At 36.3% G+C, this 11,607-nt stretch overlaps 3 protein-coding genes across 3 annotated transcripts in view; 1 reads left to right on the forward strand and 2 right to left on the reverse strand.

Moving 5' to 3' along the window:
- LOC106101310 (mitochondrial fission 1 protein) overlaps positions 1-1,687 on the reverse strand; it is a 6,253-nt gene extending 4,566 nt beyond the window's left edge. The window contains exons 1-4 of the mRNA XM_013280487.1: positions 1,496-1,687; positions 1,307-1,420; positions 1,000-1,170; positions 305-441 (exon numbers count right to left, since the gene is read on the reverse strand). Of these exons, the coding sequence (XP_013135941.1) occupies positions 319-441; positions 1,000-1,170; positions 1,307-1,420; positions 1,496-1,540 (453 nt within the window). The 5' untranslated portion in view covers positions 1,541-1,687 and the 3' untranslated portion in view covers positions 305-318. The remainder of the gene's footprint in view (positions 1-304; positions 442-999; positions 1,171-1,306; positions 1,421-1,495) is intronic.
- Positions 1,688-1,961: 274 nt separating this feature from the next.
- On the forward strand, positions 1,962-5,450 carry LOC106101312 (ubiquitin-like-conjugating enzyme ATG3). The gene is made up of 7 exons (XM_013280488.1): positions 1,962-2,159; positions 2,482-2,670; positions 3,457-3,570; positions 4,140-4,301; positions 4,567-4,758; positions 4,821-4,948; positions 5,127-5,450. The coding sequence occupies exons 1-7, from the start codon at positions 2,088-2,090 to the stop codon at positions 5,278-5,280; spliced, it is 1,011 nt and encodes a 336-aa protein (XP_013135942.1). The 5' UTR covers positions 1,962-2,087; the 3' UTR covers positions 5,281-5,450.
- A 3,487-nt stretch (positions 5,451-8,937) lies between these two features.
- The window catches only part of LOC106101270 (uncharacterized protein KIAA1109), a 25,358-nt gene continuing 22,688 nt past the window's right edge, over positions 8,938-11,607 (reverse strand). The window contains exons 34-37 of the mRNA XM_013280435.1: positions 11,525-11,603; positions 10,894-11,024; positions 10,166-10,290; positions 8,938-9,698 (exon numbers count right to left, since the gene is read on the reverse strand). Coding sequence (XP_013135889.1) covers positions 9,512-9,698; positions 10,166-10,290; positions 10,894-11,024; positions 11,525-11,603 — 522 coding nt within the window. The 3' untranslated portion in view covers positions 8,938-9,511. The remainder of the gene's footprint in view (positions 9,699-10,165; positions 10,291-10,893; positions 11,025-11,524; positions 11,604-11,607) is intronic.

The raw sequence follows: 11,607 nt of genomic DNA on the forward strand, positions 1-11,607 counted from the left end.
TCCAAATATTTCAACTTTACAAACACTCTCCTGTAAAGTTTGGACAAAGTCGCTTAGTTATGTTTGCCTTTCAAGCGTCGATATGTATAGTCAATGAAAAGCCTTACATCCCCTTGGTTTAATACCAATCAGTTATCATTTGAAGTTTTATAAACATTGATATTTTATTGCCCTAATAATTTATCTATCACTAAACCTACTTGGAGAGCCACAACAGAAAAAAAATGATAATGTCAGTCAACACATATCTAAGATAAGGGTTAGGACAGCCTATAACATTTACATAAACAATACATGTACTTACAGTAAAGCTAAATGCTATTTCTTGCTAGAAGCAAGAGCAATCCCAAGCCCCACAAGGCCTCCGAGAGCTAACACTGCCCCTCCCGCCACTGCCATGCCTATCAAGCCTTCCTTCTCCATTCTCTTGTTGATTTGTCTCTGAAATAGAATAAAAACTTACTAATTCCTTCCACATTTATTCACAACTGTTTTTTTTTTGTTTTAAGTAACAAATAATTAATTTAAAAACTTACAAAGGTCTGCTTATAACGTAAGCGCTGATTTTAACAAAGAAAGCAATAATAAAGAACAAAAAGAATTAAAACGCACTTCCTGGATTTAATCCAAAAACCAATATTTGTATTCTTTTAAGTTTGGATTAAATCCAAATGACTTATCAGCTTTTGTTTTTAAAGATGCAATTAAAACATTCGTAAATCGTAAACAAGAATAAATCTCACATATAAGCATAAGAAGTTATATCATTACAAAATCTAGTGAATACAGTAGAATCTCGATAACTCAAACCTCAGTAACTTAAAAACCTCTATAACTTCAAAAAATAATATGTTCCCTTCCTATTCAAGCCTAAAACCTCTACAACATAGACCCTTATTAACTTAAAACATTTTGCCTTTCCCTTGGACTTTAATTTATCGAGGTTCTATTGTGCTAAAAACAAAAACGATTTTTAGAGAACAATAAACTTCCTTTTACCTCTAGCGTAAGAACTTGTTGATTGGCCGGCTCAATCTCAAGGAAAGCCTTCACATAGTGCAGAGCTTTGTTGTACTCCTTGATTCTAGCATTACCTATGGCAAGGTAGAACAGGTAGTCTCTCTTACCCTCAGGATGAGAGTTGAAAAGCTCCTTAAGGAGTAGGATGCCCTGGAAACACAGTTTTCAATATGTAAACATGGTTTAGTAATCAGAGAGGTGATAAATGTCTATGAGCATATGTATTGTTATTTAAAGCAAAAAATAATAAATACGCAATCAGATAAAACAACATTGTTGCACATACCTTTCTAATATCTGTAGGGTATTTACTTCGTACAAGACACCAGGCGTACTCGAATTGCGCTTTATGAGTCACGTTACCTTTATGCAATTGCTCATGAAATACTTGCTCGAATTTCTATAACACAATAAGATGAATATCAAGAACAAAGCGTTGTAATGAATCACATATGTTGTACAAAATTTTTCTTACTTGCAAATCCTCGGACGACACAACTTCATCTAAAACGTCCTCCATGATGAAGAAATCTTAGTGTTTAACACACACCTAATGTAAATGTAATAATAAATTGTTTTATTCCTCGTTGCCGGTTAAAAGAAACGTAAATTATGAGATAATATCCTAAAATGAATTACGATTTATTCATACATAATTGTCAAATAATCAATGAGACATTGACAGTTGAGATTGAAAATCAAAGAGTAATAAACTGTCAAATCAAACAGGAACCTAAAGATACCAATGATAAATATCATTGCTAATATTCTAGCTACAAGTTTTATCTGATATTAAGCATGATAAGATAGGAAATGGGATTATTGACAAATTCTGTGAATTTAATATTGATTAAAAATTAGATATTAAAAATTAAATCATTTTAAGACAAAGACAGATGTCACTTACTCTATGATCATAACAGGAGTTATATTACAAAGACAATTCAATTTTGATTTCTGTACTGCAGTTATATTATAAAGTTACTTTGTTTGGTGTAAAACGCATTTAAATAATTTATATTAGGCATATCACTTATTATAAGCATTGGTAATTAATATTAAACACAATGCAAAGCGTAATTAATACGGTAAAAGGGACCGCTTTGGGCGTAGCGGGATATTTAACTCCGGTGCTGAAGGTGGGTATATAACAAATTGTTGTGTTTATATGATTTATACCAGTAGTATCGGCGTTTATAATACTGTGATCGTAGTCATAAAACTTGTGTAACATGTTTAAATCGTTATCGGTACCGGTGTACACAATGTCGACTTTAATCAAGCAATTTACTGTCGGTATTACGTTCTAATTGTAAGAATCGCTTTGTTGAAATAGAGCTATTCGTTTTTAACTTTTTTTTGCTAATATTTCCTTAAAGGTACAAATTAGAAAATAATACTACATGTTACACTTAAACACTGATCAAATAGTTTATTCATATAAATAGGAATTGTTTCTAGGAATCTAAATTCCATGAGACGGGTGTACTTACACCGGAAGAGTTCGTAGCAGCGGGTGACCACCTAGTGCACCACTGCCCGACATGGCAGTGGGCGCGTGGAGAGGAGGGCAAGATACGCCCCTATTTGCCCTCCGACAAGCAGTTTCTTATTACACGGAATGTGCCATGTTACAGACGGTGTAAACAGGTTGGTACTGCAGAATTCTCCCTTACTAAACTAGCTCTATGAAAAACTTTTTTAAATAACAGGAAAGTACATTTACAAGTCAATACTCAATATTTGTTAATCATAAAGTTTAGATTAATAGATGTATATTACATTATATCAACAAAATGGCTTCACAGAGCTACATGAAATTTAGAACAGATGTAGAACATGTCTCAAGATCTGAAAAAAATTACATAGACACGGTTCAAAGATACATCTGTCGCCACTGACAACTGTCACGCTATTATAAGTTAAAGCAGTAGTATAATTGTATATAAAAAAAAGGAACTCACTAATGATATACGGATTATGCAACAAAAAAATATAAAACAAACTGTGCAAAAGAGTATGGACCAAGAATCTGTAGAAGTTGAAGTTTAAATAAAAAAAAAACATGTCTCAAAGATGCAAAAGCTTCTTACTAGGTTTAATATCACCATTGTCACAATGCTTACAAGTTAAATAATTGTCAACATCTGTATTGTTATTGTCACTGAGATGTGACGAGGTCTTTTGATAAACTCGGAGCAAGGTATTGACCTCAAGTGATGATGCATTATATAGTCATTATAAGTAATATTTTAATATTGCTATTTATAAATAGTAAAAAAAAACAATATTACTTGTTAAGTTATTGTTTTACTTAAATCATAAAAATCAAAGTTGCTTGTAAAATGTTCATAAAAAGTTTAATTTCAGAAAAATGGTAGTGACAGGGGAATTCAATATTGTATGAATTAAATTCTCATGCAAACATTGTTTTAGATTGAATACTGTGAGGACAAAGAGAAGGTGATAGAGGATGAGAATGATGAGGACGGAGGCTGGGTTGACACACACCATTATGACTCTACTGGCTCCCCCACATTGGAAGAAAAGGTACACAGTACATTAGTACATAAGTCAAAATCTCTGAAAATAAAATAATCAATCAATGAATAAATAAAGAATCTCTCTAAGAAAGATTTCAATTGTATCTATTCTTATATTATCTAAACTAATGTTGTAAAGAGGAAAACTTTGCTTGTAATGAATAGGCTCAAAAACTACCTTTCTAACAGTAAAAAAATTTTAAATCTGCCCAGTAACATACACTTTTTTAATATATTTTTTAATTGTACGCGGACGGAGTAGCGGGCGAAAGCTAGTGTTTAGATAAATATGCATTTTATAGTTAAGGAAGTAAACAAACAGTAATTCACCTGTTATTTGATCTGATGTCCATGAACATCTGTAATATTGAGGTAACTGATGCAATGCCAGTGTTTTAGTGGAGGGTATGTATACCAACCAACCCGCAGTAGGCCAGAGTGGTTGACTAAATCCTAATCACCCTATATTAGGGATGGTTCCAAGCCCCTTAGTGGGGACATATGGTGAGCTGTTTATGATGATGTGTTTTTTGAAGTGAACAATAGTAGTAGAGTATATGATTGATGGTAATGTAGGTGTGTGAGATGACGCTGGAGGCGGCGGAGGCGGGGGACAGCGGGGGCGAGGGGCAGGGCGAGGGCGGCGCGGGGGACGGGGATGATGATGACGATGAGGATGGCGAGGCAGAGGACATGGAGCAGTTCCAGGCCTCTGGATTGCTGGATGAAGTTGATCCCGTGAGACACAATATTCTTTACATATTTAAGCACCTTAAAAATCTTTCATTACGAAGTCTCAATTGCCTTAATGTCAACTTTTTGTTACTAATTATATTATTTAAATGGATTTTTTTTTATTCTATATCCCCAAAACAATCTTACTACTAAATAAGCTATAAAGGTTTTTTTTAATTTCAAGCAGACGAAGTCGCCAGCATTAGCTAGTAAATATGTTTTTAATTGATTTGTTTTGGTGTTCATACAACTATATAGTAGTATTCAGTCGACAGAGCTGCGGGCGCGGCGCGAGAGCAAGGCGGTGGGGGCGGGGGCGGGGCAGGGGGCGGGCGCGGGGCGGCGCGCGGAGGGCGAGGGGGAGGGGGACGACATAGTGCGCACGCGCACCTACGACCTGCACATCACCTACGACAAGTACTACCAGACGCCGCGCCTCTGGCTCATCGGGTACGACGAGGTGAGACATCGATCTACACTAAGGGGCAGTTTAATCGGCCATTAACAGTTCGCTGTGTGCAGGAGCGCCGGCTGCTGAGTGTGGAGCAGATGTACGAGGACGTGTCGCAGGACCACGCCAAGAAGACCGTCACTATGGAGGCTCACCCGCACCTCTCTGGACCCACTATGGCTTCTGTGCACCCCTGCAGGTATATAGCTACAGTATTGACCTTGTGGTCACCTTCAAACTTAATACAACTGGAAACCTGAATTTGTAAAAGGCATTTAATGTTAGTGTTTTAATTCACTTAGGGAGTCCCAAGGTATTATTTTTGCGGTTCCCTTAGTGAGTATTTAAGATGTTCAGTAAATGTTTTATGTGTAAAGACACGCGGAGGTGATGAAGAAGATAATAGAGACGGTGACGGAGAGCGGCGGCGCGATGGCGGTGCACGCCTACCTCATAGTGTTCCTGAAGTTCGTGCAGTCCGTCATTCCCACCATCGAGTACGACTTCACGCAGAACTTCGCCATGAACTGACTGCGCCCCGCCCCCGCCCCCAGCCACGCCCCCCGCCCACACGCGCCACGCCCCCAAACACAGAGCTCGCATTTTGTAACTTATGTCATTTAACTACACCCACTCAGTCGTTACATACTTGAGAGTCCCTTAGTGAAGATTTATTGAAAGAAATCTACACTAAGCAACTTTGAAAATAACTGATAAATAGTTGACATGTTCAATGTTGTATAAATGTTATTTTTCTTGTGAAATCAAAATAAATTTTGTTTGATGTTGATTTATATATGTACGCGTATAACTTATTTTAATATATGCTAAAATTGATATTAATTCGAATATTCCAATACATTTTTAATATTTAGTTCGCACAATATTGATAGGATTATTGTAATGCATACAATGCAATTCTGTAAGTTATTTATTTAAGAAAATATAAACATAATATACTTGTGGCTTTCGTTATTATAAACATTTACTTTGACAAAACAAATACAACACAATACAAGTGAATTTACGTTATAAAGTAAATCTTTGATAGAGCAATGCTATTAGACGTTAATTTAAATAAATGCGTACTAAAGATGCGTTCGTATTTAACTACTAGCTATTCCCATGCGGCTTCATCCGTATGAAAATATAAAATTTAATTTTATTGCAAATGTCAAAATATAAATTACCGTACCATGGCAATCTTGCTTCCTTGATGTTTGCAGCTTGTACTGTATGGTCCCTTTCCCACATCAAGGATTTTTCCGATTTATTTATCCCATAAGTTTAACAACAACAATATATAGCCTAAAGCGTGACGTAAGTGTAAGGCTTTTTATTAAAAAAAGAATTATTCGAAAATATGCTGTGATTGCTGACATCTTAGGCAACAAAGAAGTGTGTGTTTACGCTTTATTATAATAGTATAGATAGAATTCAATAGAAATGAAAAATTAACGTCACTTAAAAATGTCATCTATTGTCTTTGGATTTATTTTGTATTGTTTCAGTGTTTAAAATAATGATACAAACTCTTTTTTTTAAGTAAAACATTTTTTCAATCATTATCCCTCTTTTTTAAAAAAAATATTAAAACTAACAACAAAAGATAAATAAAAGTGTGACTAGTCTTGTATAATTGTTTATATTTTTTTTCCTATTTAATTCAACTATTCATATATTCTCTTACAAACGTAATGATCTCCCCCAGTCTTATTTACGTGTATTAAGTGTACAATGTATAGAATAAAATTGTCAATTTTACTGTTAATTGCCACAAAAACTAAGAAAACCGCATTGTTATACGTGTTTCCTCAGTTAAAACTATGAATAACGTATAGAAATGCACGAAATAAAGCTTTCAAGCTTTTCTAGCTGTTAAGCTTGAGTAAAATTTGTTTTATTGTGCTATATAAAAATGCTATATGTCTCTTTCAGCCTAAGAACAAGTAATGAATAGAAAAAGACAAATATATTGCACATTATGTGTCTTTTCAGATTCAATGCGATAAGCTAAGCTAAAGTCTTTTGTATGTTTTAACTTGATGTCATGTTTATTATTTAAGTTTATTTTTATTATTAAAAAGTTATTTTGCTAAACGTTGTATTTTCATTTATAAAGCCTCAGACAGAAATGACAAAATGCCTCTTGAATACAAATACCACGTTGACTTTATTACTACACCAATCCTTTAGTAACCGACTGTGAGTTACAAATATTTTGGCTAGACAGGGAACAACATTTTTCACCGGTCTTTGTATGGTAATATCCCAACGTCAAAATTGACACGCTGAGCTGTTTCTTAGCGTTTGAATTATAATTTACACTAGCTGTTGCCCGCGACTCCGTCCGCGTGGAATAAAAAAAAAAGTGGGAAGTCTATGATGAGATCTGTTCAGCCATTTACGCTACAAACTCTAACAAACATCCATCCATCTGAACTTTCGCATTTACAATATTACTTAAAGAATATTGAATTTTAGTTTTCTTGATTTTCATAAATTAATAAAGTGGCACGTGAACTTATCCAAAAAGGAAAGTAGGAAAGTAGTTTTCTTTTTAGTTTTTAGAAAAAAATGCACCCAAAACTTTCCATTGATAGTAAAAGTCACATGCAACGGTGTCGCGGGCGAAAGCTAGTAAATATAATTTGGCAATAATTGGATTATCAATTATTAATATGTCGGAGTTGGGTCTTTCTCCCCGACATCTTTGCTACCGAGTCTTGGTTTCGTGGGCGTTATTTGGGTGAAGTGCGAGCATTAAAACACTAGAGACACGGATTAACACAATATAATTCGGAATCTACACTTATCGCATAGCAAATCAACAAGCAAGACCGAGCAGTGGGTTCGTGGCACCCACTCGTACTTCTACTACACTACTCTCCTCAATCGACTCGCCACTGTGCCAACACGCACCACAACATGTCACTACAAACGTCGCCCTCTAAGCACTGAACTGCGCCTCGACCCCGCTCGAGCTAATAAAGGCCACTCGAGCCGCTTGCTCTGCTCTTATTGGTCGTATGCAAGTTGACGTACTTTTAATTTTAAAAAGAACTAAATACAAATGACATCGAGTTTCTACTTTCGAGAAAAAGGAATTAAATTAATAATTTTATCTTAAACAATATTAAAACGCAAGACAATAACGTTTGTTACACATAAAGCAACAGTCAATTTATAGCTTCCTGCGATAAATATATAAATAAAACAAACATAATTTGTCTAACATTTATTGATATCACATTCATTATGTACAAATCACATTTTCATAATAAAATATATCAGTACATAAGCATCATATAAATACAATCCGCTATAACCACTAAAAGTATTATACAAAATAATACAAACGTGAAATAAAAATAATTTGCTAAAATAAAACCACCTAAACTAACCTATCCATTGATTCCCTCCAAAGTAACACTATTTTATCATAAATATTGTAAACATTTAAATAATTACTTTCAAAACCCATTAAACTAAACGATTTTTTATTCAATAATAAAATATTTTTGACAAATATCAAATTTAACGATACTCGACTTAAAAACAAAATATTCATACATTGGAATATTATAGGCCATACAAAATGTAATCTATAAAACTGTTACATATAGCTACCGGAAATCACCAAATTACCTAATTTATAACAACTACCATAAATATACAAGAACTATACACTTCAATACAATTTGAAAGATACAATATCCGTTATCCGCTCAGTTTTAACTGACCAGTCGAACTTTTAACTGGCAGAACTGATATCTAAGCCGGTTTTATGTACTAAAACTTATAAAATGATATCTTCCCCGGTGTGGGTTTCAAAATATGTAAAAACGTCATGTACATAGAAAATGGCGTTACTGAGTAATAGAGTAGTACATAACCTAATTATGGAGTGTTCGATATCTTTTTTTGTATCTAAAGGAGAATGGATTTTCATGTCATTTTGCATTGTAAATGACAAATCAAAGGAAATTTATCCCAACCTATCTCCGGAGTCATTTTATTCCTTGTTATTGTGCTTTGGATCAATCCGGAGAAATCTATATTAAAGTATAGATTGTATCTGTTTTTAAAAGATATTGGTTATGTTAGATTTAGGTTATATATGTATATATTTATATAACAATTGTTTCTATTAACTAAAATTATAATTAACTGCACACAAAATAACTTTTATAGTAAATAAAGTCTTTTAATATAAAAATTCGGTGAAAATTAAAATAGTAAACTTAACCAAAAATTAATGTACTTGTAAGTTCGAGTTAGATGTGTTATTTTTTTCTACATATCAATGTTAAAAACGTGATATAATATTAAAGTTTGGTTAATTATTTTCGCTAGCTATATAAATATTTTGAGATCTGTGTGACATTTATTTAATTACAGTTTTCTAGAATTTTCAAGGACGTTTGTTTTTACAAATACCTTAATATTGTTCAATGTGAGGACATCGCGTTTATTACGAATGATGTCTTTGAACCTTTACAATCAATAAAAGTTTATTAACACGGTATTTATAGTGGATATACAATTCAATGTATTATAACCTTAAGTCTTACTATAGTTCCTTTCCCTTCCCATCTTGGAAGTGGAATTGGCGGTGGAGGAGACATAGACAGGAGAAATATCCTCTTTACTGCATCTCCGTCGAAAACAAGGCATCTGGAATTTCGAATGTCTATGGTTTGGTTACCTTTTATAAAAAAGCGATATCAGAGCTGGGAGCCAGCGGTGTGGCTAGGTAGAGCTAGGTCTTGTGCGGCAGCAGCGCGACCAGGCGCAGCAGCACGGCCGCCAGCAGCGCGTCCAGCGGGTCGAGGGCGCCGCGCTGCAGCCACTTGGGAATGGTGGTGCGCGCGTGGCTGAAGCCCAGCTTCTGCAGGATGTAGTCCACGCCGTACGGCTCTATGGACTTGCCCGCCCACGACAGCAACCTGCACACACAACCACAACGCACACCTTACAACTATAATAAGGGAATTAGATTTGATGGTATAGGTGATGCTTACGAAGGGGAAATAATATACGTGTCTGTTGCGTCACCGATTAACCCTCAATTGCGTACTATTATTAAAACATTCAACGAAATATGTAAAATTTGAATGCTAAATTTTTTACTATTTTTTTTTTATTATAATACCGATCTTGCATTCAATATGATTTTTTCGGAAGGTTCGAAATTGCATTTAAGAGTTAATCCTTAAGGGTAGGAAGCGCAGTTACAATGATTGAATAACTTTGGGCAGATTACTTCGCTATTCAAGTATGTAGATTAAGGAGACCGCGTGCTGTTTCCTACCTTATGTCACAAGTATTAGATTTCAAACCACCGCGAAAATCAACAAGGTCAAAGTCAAGGTCAAGGCGAAGGTCAAGGTCAAGGTGAAGTAAGTGTTATTACCTGACGGTAGGCTCTAGATGCCACGTGAGGCAGCGGTAGTCGCGGTAGTCCTGCGGCGCCGCGCCCTCCGCGCCCGCCGCACCCGCCGCGCCCGCCGCGCCCCCCGCACCGCGCGCGCCCGGCATCTGCACATTACATCACATATACTACAACAAACACAGCAATTTGCACAATATATGGTATTTTGCATGCAAATTAAACAAGTTATTACTACTTAACTGTTCTTAATTCGTATAGACGTATTACATTAATGATAATCGAACTGTCAAAAGTTCTACCACAGAGTAAAGTTTTGCAATGGAGTTTTTCAATGGTAGAGCCTGCTTTAACATCTTCGCACGAATTAGCCGGCTCGCCCGGTGTAATACCACGACCACACGTGAAGTGGAAGCAATTCCGCGTTTCATCTGATGAGTGTGGTGCCGGAGGCCTAATTTTAGTCCCTTTCCCTTTCCACCCTTTTCTTAAGAGAAAGGATGGGTAGGAAAAGTAGATTTGACGGTGGAGGAGACGCATAGGAAGGGTAAATGTCCTCTTAATGTGCGTCTCCTCCGTCAATGAAGGGTAGGCAACGCATCTGCAATTGCAAATGTTTATGGGCAGCGGTCGCTTTCCATTTCGGTGGATTCAGGTGGCCGTTTGCTCGTTTGCCACCATATGTTATAAAAAAAATATGTCAAAGATTAACTTCACTCCGTCACACAACAAAGTGTATAACTGTAACTCACCACGCGGTCTTTCTCCTTGATGTATGAGGAGATGAGGTCGTGCAGGAAGAGGAACGCCTCCGCGTCCACCGACACGAAGATATGGTCCTCGAACTCCGTGATGAAGCTGCACTCCACCACCGGCTTCTCGTCTGACAAAGTAATAATTTGCAACAAATTAGTTTACTGGTCCTTCGAGCCGGAGACAAATTGAGACAGAAATCACTTAGCATTATAATATTAAAGACTAGTTGTTGCTCGCGACTTCGTACTCATTGATAACGTAGCTTTTTAATGGCTTTAAATTTTTGAAATCGCCACAGTGATTTTTGAGTTATGTCAATATAAATAGTCTTTAGCGAGGTGGGTTGGATGGAGTAATACGTATTACTTGTAGGAGATGTATCCTGTTCCCACGCAAAATGCGCGCTGGCCGTGGATTTGCGCCAACGTGAGAATAAAAAGTTTCATCCGTCCCACCTTTTAATACGAGGGGACGGTTGGAAATTATTTTATTTCATAACGGTTCCATCTATCATCTTACTGGTGATAGTGGACCTAAAAGGTGGGACGGGTGAAACTTTATATCCTCACGTGGGGACAAAGTGGGGTGACGGGTGGGAATAATCCGTGTTACCGTTGTGATGGTTACCTTGGTCAGTGGGCGTGGTTGCACGCTGCAGGTGGCGCGTGCGCAGGTGCAGCTGCAGCGCGGGCAGCGCGAAGATCACCTCG

Source organism: Papilio polytes, unplaced genomic scaffold, assembly GCF_000836215.1.
Source record: "Papilio polytes unplaced genomic scaffold, Ppol_1.0 DF823991.1, whole genome shotgun sequence".
Taxonomy (NCBI): domain Eukaryota; kingdom Metazoa; phylum Arthropoda; class Insecta; order Lepidoptera; family Papilionidae; genus Papilio; species Papilio polytes.